Source organism: Pogona vitticeps, chromosome 3, assembly GCF_051106095.1.
Source record: "Pogona vitticeps strain Pit_001003342236 chromosome 3, PviZW2.1, whole genome shotgun sequence".
Taxonomy (NCBI): Eukaryota; Metazoa; Chordata; class Lepidosauria; order Squamata; family Agamidae; genus Pogona; species Pogona vitticeps.
Window position 1 is genome coordinate 11,858,320 of NC_135785.1, and position 21,388 is coordinate 11,879,707.

The 21,388-nt window shown below is 43.0% G+C and overlaps 1 protein-coding gene across 4 annotated transcripts in view; it reads left to right on the plus strand.

Annotated features, from left to right (window-relative positions):
• The window catches only part of GNB4 (G protein subunit beta 4), a 56,680-nt gene that overhangs the window by 26,350 nt on the left and 8,942 nt on the right, over window positions 1-21,388 (plus strand). For all 4 annotated transcript variants that reach the window (XM_072996226.2, XM_078389631.1, XM_078389632.1 and 1 more), the window contains exons 2-5: window positions 17,222-17,331; window positions 18,167-18,205; window positions 18,617-18,723; window positions 20,394-20,457. In XM_072996226.2, coding sequence (XP_072852327.1) covers window positions 17,275-17,331; window positions 18,167-18,205; window positions 18,617-18,723; window positions 20,394-20,457 — 267 coding nt within the window. In that variant the 5' untranslated portion in view covers window positions 17,222-17,274. The remainder of the gene's footprint in view (window positions 1-17,221; window positions 17,332-18,166; window positions 18,206-18,616; window positions 18,724-20,393; window positions 20,458-21,388) is intronic.

Consider the following 21,388-nt stretch of genomic DNA (forward strand, 5'->3'; position numbering starts at 1 on the left):
TTGTTTCATGTTTCATGCTTTCAGAACTTCTCTCCCCATTTTTAAGAAAATGTTGGGCCACTAAAAGGCGCAAGAGGGCTTGAGGTTCAAGAGTCATTGGAGTAGTTACGACCATCCAAGATCCAGGGATAGGGAGATGCAGTCCCCAGACCTCTAGAAGTTTCAGGATAGTATCTATATATAGTACCTACCCTGTTCCCCTGAAAATAAGACCTAACCTGAAAATAAGCCCTAGTATGATTTTTCAGGATGCTCATAATATAAGCCCTACCTCCCAAAATAAGCCCTAGTTAAGTGAAACCCCACCCTCCAGCATTGTGCAGCAACCAGAACATAAAATGACTGTGAAATAAAACATCCCCTGAAAATAAGCACTAATGTGTTTTTGGAGCAAAAATTAATATAAGACCCTGTCTTATTTTCATGGAAACACGTATGTGTGTGTGTTTACGCGCGCGCACACACACACACACCGCATTTCAGATGAATGGGTGAAAAAAGCTTTGTGGCAGAATAGTTTCCTAAATATGACAATTTTTATGTGGACAGTTGTGGTGGTTATATTATATAACACAGAGGTGGTACTAGTTTGGGAATTTGCAAATGGCATAATAGATGCTTTAAAAAATTCAAGTTGATTCTTAAAATAGGAAATAGCAAGAGGGAATGATTCAGTTCATCTTGGACCCTTCCATAATTTGGGAGGAGCAATATTCTACATATTGTTGAGGTTTCCACAGACAAGGTTGTAAAAAAAGAAGAAGAAGAGGATAGAAGCATGAGCAAGGGAGATATGGGATTGGGAGAGTGTTCAAGACTTTTTATTTTTGTTTTTAGTTTGCATCAGTGTCACCAAAAGTGTGGTTAGATGATGTTGGATGTAGGGTGGCAGAAGGACTTAAACATCCAGCATTTTTCAAGGAAGTGAATTTGCAGCCAGAGGTACACCTGCCACATCTACTCACAAATTCCTCAGAAACGTTTAAAACATTTTTTGGTTTGGGAGAGAGAACTAGCAGTGAACAATGAAAGAATTCTGTGAAATATTACTTCAGCATTCCTGCCCTAAAGCACTGGGATTAAGAGGCTTGGTAAAGCCATTTCTTATGATTAGAAATTGGAGCTGCCAGTCATAAAACTACACTCCTTTCTTGCCCTACCTTGTTGTTTTCTGTATACAGAAAATTTGGGGAGAAGGTTTGTTTTTGTAGACACAATGTTTGCATTTGTGACCCTTGAGTTTGAATTCTGGATGATTCAGAGGAGCTTCATTTCAGTCTGGATAATCCCATATCTGCCCTAATCAGTTCATTTCAGGACCTGGCCAGACTTGAACCACAATCTTCGTTTTGTCACAGCTGCTTTGGTTACTTTGTGTTTTCACTACATTTTGTAATTGCATACCTCTGGCAGCAGAGGTGATGCATATACAGTGGTGCCCCGCATAGCGAGGTTAATCCGTTCCGGATTAACCTTCGCTATGGGGAAACATTGTTAAGTGGGACGGGGAAACCCATTCCAAATGGGCCCAAAACTCACCGGTCTCCGATGTTTCCCCATGTTGCGGTGGCCATTTTGGGTGTTCCGGCGGCCATTTTGGGTGTTCCGGTGGCCATTTTGGGTGTCCCGGCGGCCATTTTTAGTGTTCCGGTGGCCATTTTGGGTGTCCAGCGGCCATTTTAGAACCGCCGAACAGCTGTTCCCCCATCGCAATGCGAGGATGCCCTCGCATTAGCGATGGGAAATCCGCATCGGTATGCGGATTCTTCGTTAAACTGTGCACTCGTTATGCGAGGCACCACTGTACTGTGTTCAGGGCATTTATGAATGGATTGAGAATTAGCACTAACTGGAACGTGCCCAGCACTTTCTTTTCAGTGAGTTGTTGTTAACACCAAGTTCCACCAACTCTGCACTGCCTAGTTAGGCTCAACATTTGTCTGAAAATTGTTAGGCATAATTCACTAGGAGTGGCTATTATCCCTGCAAATTACATCTAGTTTTGTCAAAAGCAGGAGAGAGAAATGTTTTTAGAGTTTCCAAAGATATAATGAATGGAAGCAGGTAGAAGAAGCCTCTGTTAAATTTGAGGCCTTGCCAAAATGGGGTCTAAATAAAATGGTTATTGTGGGTTTTTCGGGCTCTTTGGCCGTGTTCTGAAGGTTGTTCTTCCTAATGTTTCGCCAGTCTCTGTGGCCGGCATCTTCAGAGGACAGCACTCAGAGAGCAGAGTGCTGTCCTCTGAAGATGCCGGCCACAGAGACTGGCGAAACGTTAGGAAGAACAACCTTCAGAACACAGCCAAAGAGCCCGAAAAACCCACAACAACCATTAGATCCCTGCCGTGAAAGCCTTCGCGAATACATCTAAATAAAATTTTGCTATTCAGGCCACAAGCCCCAAGACAGCATCCTATGTTTCATTTTAGATCTGTAGTGGCAACCACTTTTGTAAATGCTTGAGTGAAGCATCTATGCCTTTTTAAAACTCTGGAACCCTTGGGATGAAAACCTAATACAGTATAGGCAGAGTCAGTGTACAGAATTGTACTAGTTATGTGGTGCTTCAGAGTGTAAGATGCTACTTCTAACAAGAGTTTTCCTGGATGCCTGTGTCCTAATTCATCTGACAAAGCAGAGTCTTGTGTAAAGATTTCTTTTTTTTTCTCCTTTTGCTGTGTTGAAGATGCCAGGAATGTTTTGAAGTAGATGGGAACCCAAATCCTGTGGTCAGCATTTGCTTCTGCTTGCCTAATCTAAAACTTTTGCCATCCAAGTGCTTTTGTAAACATAAGGTTGCAAGTTAGATGATCGAAGATTGTTCAGTAGTATAAGATATGCCTTTAAAAGGACTGTAGTAACCAGGAAGCTTGAGAAAGTATCTTTTATATACACATGGTATTTTCAAATTCTTGCCTGTTATGATTTACCCACTGTGGTGTTGTGGAGACCTTTCTTAGAAAACTGTCAGGAGGTGTATTAGATGAGTATCAGAAGTGGGTTTTTTTAATGTTAAAAGACTTCCTTAGGCAAAATCAATACATACACATGTCAGTATAGAAATTTAGATTCCAAATTCCAGGATAGCTTTTATAGATATTACACAAAGCTATTCATACACATGAATAAATAAATTAAAACCAGGGTGGATTTAATTTAAATCAAATCAGTTTAAAACATGATTTAAATAACTGCAGGGTGAATAAAAATCATTTTTAATTTTTTTTAAAAAAATCAGATTTTATAAATTTAAATGAATTTTTAAAATTTAAATGAATATTAATACATTTTTAAAAATAATTGATTTTTATATCCCCTGCAATGAGTTAATTCAAATCCGCACTGATTAAAATTCCACAACAACAACAAAAAACTAATAAAAAAATACAAAATACACTGGTGCCTCACACAACGATGTTAATTGGTTCCAAAAAAATCAACGTTGTGTGAAACATCGTTCTGTGAAACACCATTTCCCATAGGAATGAATTGAAAACTGGTTAATCCGTTCCAATTGGAACAGATTGCCATCGTTCAGTGAAAATCCCCATAGGAAACATCGTTGAGTGAAACAATGTTTCCTATATTGGAATGTATTGAAACCGACTCAATACATTTCAATGCCTTTGTGAAGTCCTTTTTCGCTCGTGTAAAAGTGTCTTACAATGTTTGGACACTGTTTTAAATGATTGCAATGGTTAGTCCACCTCCTGAAACCTATGCAAACTTAATTTGATGTTGTTCAGAGTCGTCCTTAATTTTTAGTGATTTTTTGAATTTTCTCTCATTGGAATGTATTGAACTTTCCGTCCAATGCATTCCATTGAGAGAAAATTCAAAAAATCACCAAAAATTAAGGACGACTCAGAACAACACCAAATTAAGTTTGCATAGGGTTCAGGAGGTGGGCTAACGATTGCAAGCATTTACAACCTGTTCCAAACATTGTAAAACCCTTAAAAATGAGCGAAAACGGAAGAGCTTCAAAAGCACTGAAGCCGGCTTCAGTGCTTTTGAAGTCTTTTCCGATGTCCCTTTTCGCTCATTTTTAAGTGTCTTACAATGTTTGGAACAGGTTTTAAATGCTTGCAGTCGTTAGCCCACCTCCTGAACCCTATGCAAACTTAATTTGGTGTTGTTCTGAGTCGTCCTTAATTTTTGGTGATTTTTTGAATTTTCTCTCATTGGAATGCATTGGACGGAAAGTTCAATACATTCCAATGAGAGAAAATTCAAAAAATCACCAAAAATTAAGGACGACTCAGAACAACACCAAATTAAGTTTGCATAGGGTTCAGGAGGTGGGCTAACGATTGCAAGCATTTAAAACCTGTTCCAAACATTGTAAGACCCTTAAAAATGAGCGAAAACGGAAGAGCTTCAAAAGGACTGAAGCCGGCTTCAGTGCTTTTGAAGTCTTTTCCGATGTCCCTTTTCGCTCATTTTTAAGTGTCTTACAATGTTTGGAACAGGTTTTAAATGCTTGCAATTGTTAGCCCACCTCCTGAACCCTATGCAAACTTAATTTGGTGTTGTTCTGAGTCGTCCTTAATTTTTGGTGATTTTTTGTTTTCCCTATTTAAATGAATTGAACTGTCCATTCAATTGATTTAAATGGGGAAAATAAAAAAATCATCAAAAATTAATGAAGACTCAGAACAAAACCAAATTAAGTTTGCACATGTTTCACAAGGTGCACTATGGAATCCAAGCATTTAAAACAGGTTTCAAACATTTTAAGACACTTTTAAATGAGCAAAAAGGGACATCGTTAAGTGAAATTCCCCCATAGAGAACATTGTTAAACGATGGGGGAAATTCCTCAAAAAAACCCATCGCTGTGTGAATTCATCGTTGTATGAAGCAATCGTTGTGCGAGGCACCACTGTACTTATTTACAATCTAAACTACCGTGCACCACATACCCACAGGACCCTTAGAACAATACTTTTAATACGAATTCCTTCGCAAAATTGTATTGATTGTTGTTTAGAGGTTTCCCCCTTTCCTTTCACTAACACAAATTCAACAACTCTATCCCAAATGGCATAAAAATATTTTCATCTTAAGTTCAGTAGTTAATTTATCATTTAATACAATGTCCCATACTTCATTATACCAATCTTCTAATTTAATCATTTTTGTCTTTCCAGAATCTAGCTATTAATATTCTAGCACTTGTCATAAAATTATAAATCAGTTCCTTCAAACAATAATCAATATAGGTAGAGGTGTGTGTGTGTGTCTGTGTGTGTGTGTAATTAGTGGGACGTTCCCTCATGGAGTACATGCTCAACCCGCCAAAGACCTCCTCAGTTCCTTGTAGCCAGCGCTCAGGCCAGACCTTTCAATGAGCTAATGCTTTTCGATTTTGAAAATCATCTTCTATTGTGCCTTACGGCATTCTTCTTTTGATGTTCCCTTGTGAGTTTATCTTTCTTTTATACTCTCCCGAGTTTTTGCCTCTTTCCAACTCCTTTCCCTTCCCCCCTTCCCTTCCTCTTCTTCCCCCTTCTTTTATGTCCCCCGGGCTGTTTAAGCGGTGTGTGCTTTGCACAAACAAGATCCTGCTCTACGACAGCCATGATCGCTTTCTCTTCTAACTTGGAGAACAACATCAGACACATAGCTGTTTGGAGTGCAAAAAGCTTACAAAACCAGCCCTCAAATTAAGATTATAAAAGTTAAGATCTCACCTTTTGGAGAAATCTCTCCGGCTCCCACAATGGAATCAGGCTCCCTTCCGGCTCCCAGACAGGATCAGTGCTTGATCCGGAGCCTGGCAACCCCACATCGAAGAAAGACAAAACCAAAAGAAAAAAAAATCCCCAGTCGGTCCATCCAGATCCACCGCAGCCGACTCTCCCATCTCCTATTCGTAACGAATCTTCCAGGGAAGCTCCAGAGACTGTTTCTGATATAGATGACATAACATTGCCTCTAGGCCAGGCTCCTGCTTCGGCTGACAGCCTATCACCAGGTGTTGTCCCTTCATTGGCTGATGCCCCATCCAGCCTGGCCTTGGCCCATTCGAGCCCTGAATTTTCAGGGCGTGCAATGTCTCTACAGATGTCTGAACTTGAATCTCCTCTGAGGTTACCCCCTCATAAGCTCAGAGCTAAGAAAGAGATGTCCATTGGCTTGGAGGACTTCAATGCCGAGGTCGGCTTTGATCTCGAGGGCTTCTGTTGTTCTTTAGGTCTCGAAAGGCATCTCTCTCCCGAGGACTACAACCCGCCTTGCAGAGATTATATCTACATCTGAGAACCTTCTCGGTACCACCAAAGAGATGTTTACAGAGATCCCTATCCCATACATTATAAGGTATACCCTCATAGGGATGATATCCAAGGACCGTCTGGCTTATTATGACGAGCCCAAGCGTGTGCGATATGCGGTAGCCTATCCATGTTCTCCTTCAATTTCCTCCTCGACATCAACATTGTGTCCCACCATCAACAGCAGAAACCTATCATCAAGTTGCAAAACCTTCCAAACCTGCTTTAAAACATCCATCTGTAGGCGTTGAGCAACCTTCAGCCAAACGTTCCAAGACACTGGCTACAGCTGAACGGTCTCTACCTGCTCCGCCCTCATCTCACTGTCAACACCATACATCTTCTTTATATGTCACAACTGTATACTGGTCCTCCCCCTCTGCCACCAGAATCTGACCTCACATTATCACAACCTATGACATCGAAAACGCAAAAACCACGATATTGCTCCCCTTCTTTATAATCACCTACCTCTAATAATGAGCTCTCCTCAAGTACATCTCGGGAGTCACCTTCCAACCTCCCCACACCAAATTCAGATGTGGCTGAAAATCACCCACCATCATCATCAGAGGACTTCACCTCCTCTAATCAGGTGGTGTTAAGAATGGTCAAGTCCCAGTCGAGGAGCCTGCACCTCAAAAACAAGATCTACTTGTTGATGCTATTAATCAAGATAAGGTACCAGCTTTAAGTCTCGCATTCATACCTGCAATGCTAGATCTTGTAAAGGAGTCATGAGATAAGCTGCCATCCTCCCTCCAAATTTCTCGGAGAGTAGAAAACCACTACAAGACACACGGCACAGACACCTCGTTCCTTTCAAAACATCCCATTCCAAACTCAATTATTGTTGAGTCAAACCAATCCCGCACCCGGAACAAATCCTCTGTGGCACTGACAAATAGAGAGGGATGAAAACTAGACATTTTAGGGAGATGGCTTTACTTGTTCACCTCGTTTGTCATGAGGATTGTGAATTACGAAGCTGCCATGGGGGATTATCATCGCAACATTGGAACCGAGAGCTCCCCTTTCTCCAGGCAGCCCCTGAAGAATCCAAATCAGATGCTTTAAATATCCATCTCGAAGCTTCCAAATTAGCTAAGCAACAACGCATAGCTTCTATCCTGTTTCCCTGAAAATAGACTTAACCTGAAAATAAGCTCTAGTAGGATTTTTCAGGATGCTCATAATATAAGCTGTATCCCCAAAATAAGCCATAGTTAAGTGAAAGCCCGACCTCCACCATTGTGCAGCAACCAGAAGATGACATGACTGTATTTGAATAAATGTAGATTGTTGTACATGAAAAAATAAAATATCCCCTGAAAATAAGCCCTAATGCATTTTTGGAGCAGAAATTAATATAAGACCCTGTCTTATTTTCAGGGAAACAGGGTAGACGTACAGAGGATGCAGCATCCAAAGCAATGTTTTTGCAAAAACAGCAGGGGTGTTATTGTCTTATGTCGACACGCTTGGCTACGATCTGCAGGAGTTTCCGATGACATCAAATCCTGTATTGAAGACCTCCCCTTCGACTGTGCCGGTCTTTTTAATAACAAAACGGACAAAGTCATAGACAGTGTAGGCATCCTTCAGTATCAAGAGACTATGGTATCGTGCTCTGTATGGAGGTCTTGGAACAATGTCTTGTGTGGCTGAGAAGGCCAATTCGAGAGTGACAATCCCTTCCACACTGGAGACAAATCCAATCTGTCCCCTGTCCAGCTCCCTGGTTTTGCTTGTTTCGGGACTGCCTCTTTGCCTCGGTCTGCTGTACAAGTGTCTCTTCAATTGGGAGAGGCCATGATGCTCCGCCTGCCTCCAGGCTGAACGCTCAGACGTCAAGGTTTCCCATCTGTTGAGGTTCATTCCTAAGGCCTTCAGATCCCGCTTGCAGATGTCCTTGTAACGCAGCTGTGGTCTCCCTCGGGGGCGGCTTCCCTGCACTAATTCTCCATACAGGAGATCTTTTGGAATCCGACCATCAGCCATTCTCACGACGTGCCCAAGCCAACGTAGACGGCGCTGTTTCAATATTGTATACATGCTGAAAATTCCAGCTCATTCTAGGACTACTCTGTTTGGAACTTTGTCCTGCCAGGTGATACCAAAAATGCGTCAGAGACAACGCATATGGAAGGTGTTCAGCTTCCTCTCCTGCCGTGCACAAAGGGTCCAGGACTCGCTGCAGTATAGGAGTGTGCTCAGGACACAGGCTCTATAGACCTGGATTTTGGTGTATGCCGTCAACTTCTTATTAAGCCATACTCTCTTTGTGAGTCTAGAGAACATGGTAGCTGCTTTCCCAATGCGTTTATCCAGCTCGACATCTAGGGAGAGAGTGTCAGAGATTGTTGAGCCAAGGTACACAAATTCATGAACAACCTCCAGTTCTTGCATGGAGATAGTAATAGAGGGAGGTGAGTCCACGCCCTGGCACATGACTTGTGTTTTCTTCAGGCTGATAGTTAGTCCAAAGTCTTGGCAGGCCTTGCTAAAATGATTTATGAGTTGTTGGAGGTCTTCAGCAGAGTGGGCAACAATGGCTGCATCATCAGCAAAGAGGAAGTCCCACATGCATTTCAGTTGGACTTTGGTCTTCGCTCTCAATCTAGAGAGATTAAAGAGCTTTCCATCTGATCTAGTCCGGAGATAGACACCTTCTGTTGCAGTTCCAAAGGCCTGCTTCAGCATGACAGCAAAGAAGATCCCAAACAGGGTTGGCGCAAGGACACAGCCTTGTTTTACTCCGCTTCGGATGTCAAAGGGATCTGATGTTGAGCCATCAAAAACTACAGTGCCCTTCATTTCCTCGTGAAAGGACCTGATGATATTAAGGAGTTGAGGTGGACATCCAATCTTGGGAAGTATTTTAAAAAGTCCGTCCCTGCTAACCAAGTCAAAGGCCTTTGTGAGATCTATGAAGGCCACAAAGAGTGGCTGTTGTTGTTCCCTGCATTTCTCCTGCAGCTGTCGGAGGGAGAATACCATGTCAGTGGTGGATCTGTTAGCTCGAAAACCACACTGTGATTCTGGATACACTCTGTCTGCAAGCACATGGAGTCTCTTCAGCACAACATGGGCCAGCAGCTTCCCTACAATGCTGAGAAGAGAGATACCACTGTAGTTATTGCAGTCGCGCCTGTCGCCTTTGTTCTTATACAATGTGACGATGTTTGCGTCCTTCATGTCCTGTGGTACTCCACCTTCTCTCCAGCAAAGAGAAAAGACTTCATACAGCTCAGTGGTGATGATCTCTTTACAACACTTCAAAACTTCGATGGGGATGTTGTCCTTTCCAGGTGCCTTTCCAGAGGCAAGGGAATCCAAGGCTGCTTTTATTTCTGCTAAAGTTGGTTCACTGTCCAGCTCTTCCAAGAGAGGCAGGCACTCAATGTTATTCAGTGCCTCTTCCGTTACTACATTCTCTTTAGAATATAGTTCAGAGTAGTGCTGCACCCAGCGTTCCATCTGCTGTGCTCGGTCCTGGATAATCACGCCTGTAGTAGACTTCAAGGGAGCAGATTTCTTCTGTATTCGACCTAAAGCCTGCTTGATACCATCATACATTCCCTTGATGTTACCTGTGTCCGCTGCTATCTGTATCTGAGAGCAGAGCTGAAGCCAATAATCATTGGAACATCTCCTGGCAGTCTGTTGGACTTGGCTACGAGCAGCTCGAAGAGCCTGCAAGTTGTACTCACTAGGACAGGCTTTGTATGCTGCTAGAGCTCTCCTCTTATCCTCGATGGCTGGAATCAGCTCCTCTGAATGGGCTTCGAACCAGTCAGCCGTCTTTTTGGTCTTCTTGCCAAATGTGGACAAGGCAGTGTTATAAACAGCATTCTTGAAGTGTTCCCATCGTTCGGGTGCATTCGCATCAGCCGGGCCTGGAAGGGTTTCCTGAAGCGCTTGGGCAAATTCCTCCACTTTTCTTTCATTGCGAATCTTGTTGATATCTATACGTGGTCTTCCTTCCTTTTTAGTGTGATACAATCTCTTTGTTCGCAGTTTTATTCTGCTACACACCAGGGAATGATCAGTATCACAATCAGCACTCTGGTAACTGCGTGTGATCGTAATACTAGATAGGCTAGAACGTCTAGTGAGGATCAAATCAAGCTGATGCCAATGCTTCGATCTTGGATGTCTCCAGGAAACTTTATGTTGAGGCTTTGTTTTAAAGAACGTGTTGGTGACACAAAGACCATAATAACAGCAAAACTCCAGCAAATGTTGGCCATTTTCATTCATCTTCCCAATGCCAAAACGGCCTAGACAGGTGGGCCAAGAGTTGTGATCAGCACCAACTCTAGCATTAAAGTCTCCGAGAATGAACAGCGGCTCTCTCTCAGGGACTTTTTTGATAGTAGCAGCCAAATCGTCATAGAATTTGTCTTTGACTTCTGTTGTGGATGACAGTGTTGGTGCATATGCACTGATGAGGGTGACCAGTCCTGCTGATGAGCGGAGCTGCAGAGACAGGATTCTTTCACTCCCCACAGTAGGTGGAACAATGGATCTCAGCAGAGTATTTCTGACCGCAAAGCCAACACCATATTCCCTGGTCTCGTTCAATGGTTTTCCCTGCCAAAAGAATGAGAAGTTTTTTTCTTTGACAGATCCCATGTCTGGCAATCTCGTCTCTTGCAGGGCAACAATGTCCATCCGCAGTCTACTCAGTTCAATGTCGATAACAGCTGTCTTGCGTACGTCGTCTATTTCCTGCAGGTTGTCAGAAAAGCCAGGGGTCATTGTCCGAACATTCCAGGTTCCCAACTTTAGGGCAGATGTTTTCTTCTGATTGTTGCATGGTGCATGGTTATTGATCTGTTTTTCGGCTCTTCCACCATCAGAAGTAGCCCCTGGCATCATGCTCTATGCCAATCGAGCAAAACGTATAACCAGTAACTGCTAGTTCCTGTGTTATTTCGACACTGTATGCAAAGGTGGAGTGTCCTCTTCAGAGCATGAAGCCTGGGTAGAATAATATGGAGGATAGGCTGTTACCCAAGCAGCAAATCCCCCCTCTCCACGTCACTGAAATAGTCCAATGGAGAGGCAAGAGCCAATACAACTGGTTCCAGCGACGTCGCAGGAGTTGGCAGAACAACACAAACTGTCTACGGGACTCCGGCTCCGGATTTTGCCTCGAGGTTATCTCCTGAAGCCTTTTCCATCAGTGGATATAGCCACAAGGCAGTGGAGGTTTGAAATCAGAGTTTTCCTTCTCCTAGATGGGCTGCCTTACATGGCTGATGAGTCCCACCTACCCGGCCTGCTCCCTAATAGTGCGGAAGTATGATCCTATTCCTGAAACATTCCTGCCCCCAGGTGTAAGAAATACTATTTGGCTATCCTATTTAGCAGATTAGAGTAAAAAAAAAAAAAATAGAATGAGAGGATTTCGTGCGCCGTCAGGCGCGCGCTTTTGCAGGCACTAATTTAAAGCCAAAGCCCCGCCCCCTCAGACCATGTGGTCAAAGGGTCAGCCTACCAGGAAGATCTCACGAATTAAAATGTCCCCCAAACACAGCTCCCTCCTGCCTCTGCTTCCTCTTCAGGAAAGGGGCTTAGAGCTTCTGCAGGCACTAATTTAAAGCCAAAGCCCCGCCCCCTCAGACCATGTGGTCAAAGGGTCAGCCTACCAGGAAGATCTCACCAATTAAAATGTCCCCCAAACACAGCTCCCTCCTGCCTCTGCTTCCTCTTCAGGAAGATTACAGAAGATTAGCAAAACAACAAACTTACAGATATCAATGCCCTCAATGGAGGAAATAAACCTTTGTCCACCAGCCCTTTCAGCCACAATACAAGCCCTACAGATCACAGTCTTCTGACCGGCCATGCTCCGCACTATCCACCTCTTCGGGCCCTAACTTTCGGTCCCAATCTCAACTGCAACAATGACACCAGCAATTTCGTCGTCAGCAAAAAAAGAACAAGCCATATCCCTGACTTCTTTGAGCCTGAGATCTGTACCTTCCAGAAACATCTTTCTCCATTTCTCGATTCTTGGTCCTGTATCACCACCGACCATTGGGTTCTCTCAATCATCACAATTATTGCTTAAAAGCTCTAAATGATTTATGTGCAGTAGCTTTTCTTTTAATTCCACATGACGTGAACTTTGCGACCCTGACAGGGTTCTCCCCATGCCAAAGGGGCTGGCATCTGTTGGGACCTGAGTTGTCAGCTGAAGCAGAGCAAATGGTTTACCAACGAGGAGGTTCGGACGGTAAGTCCACCACATAAGCTGATGGTAGTATTCTCTTGACACAGCTAGGAGTTTGGAATGGTAGTCCTCTATGGGGTCAAATAAAGAGAGTAACCATGATTGAAGAGACCGCATTTTGAGATGCGCCTGCTGAATGACTGCCGTGGTGGATGCCATGAGCCCGAGGAGCTGTTGGGCATGATGAGCTGAGACAGAGTGTAGAGGTCGAAACGGTCGGATGGCTTGTTTTAGTTTGTCTATCCTTTCATGAGGCAGAAAGGCTCATGCTTGAGAGGAGGCTAACTGGATTCCTATATATGTAGCAGTTTGTGCTGGTTTGAGGTGCGATTTTGAAAAATTGACTTTGAGCCCAAGATCTGCTAAGAGGTTTAGTGTAAAGTGAGTGTCCTTTAATGTGCTTTGGTAAGAATCAGTGTCATTGAAGCTGCCAATATGAATTTGACCCAACTCCGGGAGGCAGTGGAAGGCAGGAGAGCCTGGCATGCTCTGGTCCATGGGGTCACAAAGAGTCAGACACGACTAAACGACTACACAACAACTAAATCATGTATGCAGATGAAGACTAATGTATATACAATGGGCACTAATAGTATGGAACACATAAAATAGTGGTTGTGATGATGTGTAACACATGACTTCCTGTTCAGCAAAAGCTCAGTAACATAATAGTTATACTCATTAGTACTGCCTCTTATTCAGATCACTCTAGTTTAAAGAGCATCTGAAAAAAACTGATTATCAGTGCAGTATTTGAGCAATGTAGCATGAGAACATAGATAATCACCTCCTCAGATGAGTGGGTTGACTTGTTTAGTGTTATACTGGATCTGAAAATATGTACTCCACTTCTATCTTTTGTATTTGCAGGCACATTTTAGAATCTGGTTTTAAACCATAGGCCTGTCGCCAATGTTTCTTTCTTAAGCAAGGTGGTCGAGAGGGTGGTGGCTGACCAGCTCCAGGCGCACTTGGATGAAACAGATGCCCTGGATCCATTTCAGTCGGGCTTCAGGCCACGCCATGGTGCAGAAACGGCATTGGTCGCCCTGTTCGATGACATACTGAGGGAGGCCGACAGGGGCAAAGTGTCTCTGCTGGTTCTCCTTGACATCTCAGCGGCCTTTGATACCATTGACCACGGTATCCTCCTGGGGAGGCTCTCTTGAGCTGGGAATTGGTGGCCTGGCATTGGCCTGGCTCCGTTCCTTCTTGGAGGACTGCCCCCAGAGAGTACAGCTTGGGGAGAGTGTTTCGGCCCTGTGGAGTCTCAATTGTGGGGTTCCACAGGGGTCGATCATCTCCCCAATGCTGTTTAAAATCTATATGAGGCTGCTGGGTGGGGTCATCAGGGGGTGTGGAGTGTTGTGTCATCAGTACGCTGATGACACTCGGCTCTACATCTCCTTTTCACCAACCACAGGAGATGCTGTTCTGTCCTTCCAGCGCTGCCTGGGACTGTACTGCAATGGATGCAGGAGAACGGGCTGAGGCTGAACCCAGACAAGACGGAGGTACTGAGGGTGGGCGCCCCCACAGTTGGGGGCTTGGAAAACTCCCTCTCTTTTGGGGGGGTGACTCTTCCCGCCAAGGATGGGGTCCGCAGCTTGGGGATCCATCTGGACCCAGCGCTCACTATGGAAACTCAGGTGGCATCGGTGGTCCGTACCGCCTTTTTTCATCTTCGGTGGATAGCCCAGCTGCGGCCCTACCTTGATGTTGGGGCGCTCACCACCTTGGTGCATGCGCTTGTAATCTCAAGATTAGACCACTGTAATGCACTCTACATGGGGCTGCCTTTGAGGCTGTTGCAGATACTCCAGGTGGTGCAGAATGCAGCATCCAGATAACTTAGTGGAGTGAAAAAATACCAACACATTTCACCCACTCTGGCCGCACTGCATTGGCTGCCCATTCGGTTCCGCATCGACTTCAAAGTGTTGGTGCTTACGTACAAAGCCCTAAACGGTTTAGGGCCTCGATACCTGGTGGAACGCCTACTCCCACCAAGATCTACCCGTGTCACTCTTGCGAGCCAGGAGGTGAGGCTGAGGAGCCTAATGCCGAGGGAGACCCGGAAGGAAAAGACAAGAAATCGGGCCTTCTTGGCGGTGGCTCCTCGCCTCTGGAACAACCTACCTCCAGAGATTCGCATGGCTCCCTCGCTGGGTATCTTTAAAAATCAATTAAAAACATGGATGTTTCAGCAGGCCTTCCCTCCAGTCAATTCCTGATGCTTTCTTTCCTTCCTTTTCCCATTGTCTGCTCCCATCTTGTGAAATGTGTTTTACTATGTAGAAACTGTTTTTATATATATATTTCTGTGTTGTTGTTTTTTTTGTTGTAAGCCACCTAGAGTGGTCTTAACTGACCAGATAGGCGGGATAATAAATAAATAAATAAATAAATAAATAAATAAATAAATAAATAAATAAATAAATAAATAATTGGTGATGCTCTTTCTAGCTAAGAACAAAACTCTTTGGGACTACTGAGTAAGGCTTAAGAGCTGACATGTGTAATTAGTTCTGTTTATGTATTAGTTCTTATTAGAGATGGGGACAAAGTGCATCTTGGTGGTCGTCAACTTTGACAAACCACGAACTGCCCCCCAGTAGGCCAACAAACCATGAATCAATTAGTCGGTTTATCAGGTCATTCTTTTAGACAGTCAGTGGGGCTATCTTTAAAAAAAAAAAAAAAAAGCCCCGCCCCCACAGCTTGTCCCCACCCCCTTTCCCACTGTTGCTTACCTTCCCAGCTGCCGCCTCCTGCTCCGCAGCAGCTTCCGTGGACACAGAAGCTAGACTGCTGGAACCATGGTTTCAATTCCTTCTGCCTAGCTTCTGCTAGGAGCAGCAGGGAAGGCTTCCCTTTCAGCAAGCCTGACTGAGGTGATTCCCCTGCTGCCTTTGTACAGACAGCAGGGGTGGGGAATTGCTTCCGTCAGGCTTCCCCCATCTTTCTATGCCCTAGTGGGCATAGGAAGATGGGAAAGCAGGATCAAAGTGGGATCTTTAAGGGATCCCCCACCCCTGCTGTTTTTGCAAAAACAGCGGGGAGAATTCCTTTGGTCAGGCTTCCCCTCTCTGTGCCGTAGATAGATAGAAAAACAGAGGAAGCCTGAGCAAAGTAATCCCCCTGTCTTTGTAAATGGGGGTGGGGGTGGGATTCCCTTTGGGCAGGCTTTAGCAAGCTGCCCGGAAAGAAAAACCCTTTCTGCTTATTTCGGGCATAAACAGATGGGGATAGATGAATGAATAAATATAAAAGGGTTACATTCATTGCTCCATATTCATCAGGGTCTCTGGACCTCAAGAATACAAAGCAACAAATATCTGACGAATCAGCAATATTTGTTGAATATTGCAGTTTGTTTTTATATTCGTCCCCATGTCTAGTTCTTATTCTCAAGTCTACTCTTTTGCCATTGCTTTTATTCTGTCACTTGAACAAGCATTGTCATACAGTCTGTAATCTTCAGATAAAAACTCATCCTCTCTTGTGTAGTGGCAATGTTTACAACACGCAGCATGATGCTTAATTATGCTGGTCGAACTTTTGGAAAATGGAAGTTCAGTAAGATCTGGTCTTTTATATACTAAAAGTCATATTGATATATGCTTTGTATTGCTGAATTGAGAGACAAGGATAATCACTTCCGGGTCCCTTCCAGTTCTGCAGTTCTAAGATAAGATGTAAAGATAAATGCAGAAAGTCAATAGCTAGAGGCTTACTGTAGAGGTGGGTGAATCAAGGAGATCTAGAGCCCCACAGACCAGCGAAAATCCAAAAAGTAAAGCTAGATCAGTATCCATTGAAAACCAGTAGGAAGCATCCAAGGTGTGTAGTCATCTAGCCCAAACAAAATGCACAATGCAGCAGTTAAAGATACAGGTACTCCTGCATGATGCAAGAGTAAGAACCATTAAAGAGGAGGTCTCCAATAACTCAGTCTCAAACAGAAGATTTGAGAGCCCACCCATACTTAGTTTCAGGTATGTCTCCAACTGAGGAAGGAATTCACCTGAAGGGTTTGGTCTGCTGGTCTCCCTAAGAGCTAGGGCTTCATTCAAGAAGACCACCTATTCTGGAGGAAGCTCTTTCTCTTGAGGAGCTTCTCTCAACCAGGGACTGTATTTTTCCGTGTATGCTATTTTTTCTTAAAATCATTATGCTAAAAAATGAGTGGTGTCTTTTACATGGAAGTAAACTTAGAACACTGAGAGAACAGAATGGCCTGTACCTTGCCTCTATAAACAGGCTTCCTTCAATCACAAGGCTTAGCTTCCACCAGTCAGAAGACTTAGCTTCCACCAGTCACAAGCACTATGGAACTGACATCAGCTGTACAAACCAATTGGAACACACCTCGTTGGAGGTGGAGCCTGTAGGCTTAGATACAACAGGGACTCCTAATGTCCATGCGTTCTGAGCCCAGAGGCTGAGTACTCAAAGCTAATTTTTCTAAATTTTTGGGTTAGAAAAGTGGGGGGGGGGATATCTTATAAATGGAAAAATATGGTACTTTGGAAACTTCTATCTGGACTTGTGACTTTAGCTCATGTCCTACTCATGGACTGGGCGGGGGCTCTAGCCTCTTTCTCTGACTCCACCAGACAGCTGTTCAAAAATATAAGCTGTTGTATGCTAATGACTGACATTCTTTGTATTCTCTCCCCCCCCCCCCCTTTGTTAAGGAGACCTCACTTAACTAGTACTGTAATTGTGGGAAGAAGACTCATTCAAGAGGATGAGTGAACTGGAACAGTTGCGACAGGAGGCAGAACAGCTCCGGAGTCAAATCAGAGTAAGATGTCATCTTCACACATTTCTGCAGTGACCCTGAGTAGTAGTAAGTGGGGAAAGAGAATTATGAGATGATTTCTTTTCCCATGCCTCTTCCCCTCCCTTCTCCCACGCTTTCCCAGATGTGAGTTTGTTGCCTTTTGTGGAGGCCATTCTTATGCACAAGGCCCAAATCACAACCCCAGGCACAGTCATACAAAAACTGCGCACAGTATTTTCCCTTCCTTCCAGTTCTTTCACCCTAGCAGGCAGATTTATGGGGAATGGGCACAGGGAAGCAAGCGTGTAGTAGTGTGAATTCCTTAGTATTTATATTAGACAGAGAAAGGAAACAGGCTTTACCCTTGAGACCTGTAGGGCAGACAGACTTTTGATTGATTCAGGGAACAAGCATATTGTGAAAAAGGTTTGTGATTCCACCCATGGTCCTAATGTCACCGCCTCCTGTCAGTGGTAACTTTTTTTTCTCTGCATGTAGTACCGTACTGTAAGTTGCAAGTAATATTGACATGTTTGACCATGCCATTTGGAATAAATTGTCCTGTATGTAAAATTTTAATAGGCCAAGAAGAAACATGGCTAAAATCCCTGATAAATTCTACCATTTTTGTGGTAGAATAGAGTTTTGATTTTTTTTCCTTCTGTGAGTGAACATCTAAATGTATTATTCTTCACTACAGGTTGTCACAGTTTAGCAGAAGCTTTACAGTCCTTGATTCTGCTCATGATTAAATAAATAAATAAAAAGTCAGGACTTCTTCATGGTGTAAATAGATTCAAGCTGGGTTATGTGACTAATTTCAATTGTTTTATAAATATCATCTCTTTTTTTAAAGGATGCCAGAAAAGCATGTAGTGACACAACTCTTGCTCAGGTATGTTTGTTTATGAATATGATGCTTATGTATTTATTTAAAATTAATATCACACACTTGTTTTTGGATGCTGGCCATTAGGGCACCATGGGTGGTAAATTTTATTTTTCTTTTGGTAAGGCATCAGTTCTATATCCTAAAGACCTGGTGGGCCTCATGAGGTTTCTGACTGGATAATGTATCAGTAACCTATTTAGAACTACTGCCTCACGGTCTTGCTTCTTGTTATGACGACTTATGCAAGCATGATAATGCTGGTGTCAGTTTGAGATTCGTTCAGTTTGTCTCCATGTAAGAAAATGCAGTAATGAGTAGCACTTGTGATATATCCTGATATTCTAGATTGTTGTTCCTGTAATCTGTCTAGGAGATAGTTTTTGAATAATATTGTTCCCCTCCTTCTCTGCCTAGATCACCACAAGTCTTGATTCTGTGGGTCGAATCCAGATGCGCACAAGACGTACCTTGAGAGGCCATTTAGCAAAAATTTATGCCATGCACTGGGGATCTGATTCAAGGTTTGTACTACAGTTGGTATAAAAGGCAGAGGATGTTCATATAATTTGGAAAACTTAAATGTGTACTTATAGTTGGGCAATCTGGCTGTCAGTTAAAAATAGATGAAATGAAGCAAAGAAAGAACAATGTGTGAGAAACCACTGTTAGTCTTGAAAGAGAAATCCCAGAATGTAGCAGGTGGTACTTTAGACATATCTTTATAAAACACTCATATTTTATTATATTTGAAAGAAATAGTTATTTATTTTAGTGGTTCCCAACTTTCAGTTCCCAGATGCTCTTAGGCTACAACTCTCAGAAATCCTGGCCAACACTGCTAGTGGTGGGGGCTTCTGGAAGTTTTAGTCCAAGAACATCTGAGGACCAGCCACTGATTTATTTAAATGTATCAGTCATACCCTGTATATGAAGATACTATACAGTGGTGCCTCGCTTAGCGATCGCGCCGTTGAGCGATGAAATCGCTTTGCAATGGACTTTTGGCCATCGCAAGAGCAATCGCTTTGCGATGGCCCATATGGCTAAAATTCGCTTTGCAATGATCGCGGGGAAGAGATCATGGCAAAGCGAACTTTTTAAAACAGCTGATCGGCGGTTCCAAAATGGCCACCGCAAAAAAAATAGCTGCCACTGTTTAGCTTCGCTGTAGAGGCACCCAAAATGGCTGCCGCTATGGAGGAAATTCGCTTTAAGGTAAGTTTTTAGCCCATAGGAACATATTAAACGCCTTTTAATACGTTCCTATGTGCTTTTTAAAATCGCTTAGCAATGAAATCACTTAGCGATGTTTTTTCCGGAACGGATTAACCGCTAAGTGAGGCACCACTGTACTTCACTACAGAAAATGTATTCTTAGCAAAGTACTTAAGTAAAACAAACAAAAACTTTTAACACCTTTCCAAACAAGCCACAGAATCTTTTGATAATTGGAACTATATTAGTATATTAAAGTCTTAGTGTCTAAGCCTGATTCCTTCTTCCAGAATGATATGGATAGATTGCTTTGCATTGCTTTTAGTATCAATTAATGTATATTTGGAAGCCCCAGGTTCCAGAGTGCTAAACTTGTCTGTACCATCACATGAGCAACTGGGATACCTGTGTAGTGGGGCTTGAATTACTGGAATTGTGAACTCTTGAATTCAGTGGTTCTTAGTAAATGGACTATAACTAACAAGATTATTCCTATATATAGAACCGTCTTGCTTTCCCCTCCTCACCAACTGTCCTTGTTAATGGACAGGGTAGATTTATCTTCACCTCACAGTTCCCTCTGAGAATGCATCTTCCCTTTCTCCCAGTGGCTGTGGAGAAAAAAAATGCATTGTGGTGGGGAAAAGTTGCCCCCACCATGTTGAGTCATCAGAACTTTCTCTTAAAGAAAGGACAATATGTGGGGCTCTTCCCCCCCCCCCGGCTCCTTCCATCAGATATTTAGTCATTTTGCTAAGATTAGAAAAGGGTGATGGACTTTGTAGCATGTGGACTGGATGTCCTCTGTTTATGCCAAAAGCTACCAACTTGAAAGAAGAAGAGACGAAACTGGCATCTTAATGACTTGTATGAAACACCTGACATTTTTGAAATCAGAAACAGGGAGGCAAAACGTTAACTTGTTAACATGTGTTTTTTTGTGTGTGTGTGTTTTGTTTTCTGTGGTTATCTTTAGGCTACTAGTGAGTGCTTCCCAAGATGGAAAATTAATTATTTGGGATAGTTATACCACAAACAAGGTAGAGTTTTTTTTAAAAAAACACCATAATCCTCTTTGGCATTTTTATATGCCTTTTACTGATGGACTTTGCTTTTTGTTTACACTGCTACTTTTAATTTTTTGTTGTTGTTGTTATTTTTCTCTACCTGGAATATTACTTTTTCCATTTTTTCTTTATTGCCTTTTTTGCTTCTTGAGTTTTTTCCTTTCCCAACTCTAATATTATTTGCCTTGCTTTCATTTCCTTTTGAATATGAGCCTGTTAACTCCATCTTCTCACTGACTTTTCTGTCTATTGCTCTTAACAGCTGTGGCTCATTTGCTTGGGTCAATGTACTGTTGGGTTTCAACACTTTTGTGAAGGAGTGGGATTATTTGGTGGGCGAGTTATAGAAATCCTATGAGACTCACAGGTTTTCTGATCAAACAGAGAAGTTTTATTATAACCTGAAAATGGGGACCTCTCTGAAGAATTGCAGGTGTTTAAAGTATTTTCTATCCTAGGTCTACCTTACGAAAAAGAATAAGCTTTATTTTCAGGGCTGCTATTCAGGTGTTGTTGTTTTTTAATGGTGGGCAATATCTATCGGTAGGATACAGGAGGCTGAGGCATGTCGGTTCACCTGTGTTCCTCAGAGGTGTTCTGAGTTTGTAGAAGCTGAGGAATTTAGAGGCAGAGTGGGCCTCATGTCCTGTATCCAGTTCTGAGCTTCTAGAGGAGATAAAGCTCTGTCCTCTTCTTTTCAGGATTATAGCTGAAAAGGGAAGCATGGAATCTCTCTCTGACTTCATACAGTGTTTCCAGCACCCTGCCCCTTAAGAGAGTGGAATCCTAGCAAGAGTCAAATTTTGGTTGATTAGTTGACCTCCAGGAAATAGGAGATAAGAACTGACTGCTGTTTGGCAGATCTATGTTTTCAGTGTAGAGGACTGGAAAAAGTATGAGATGA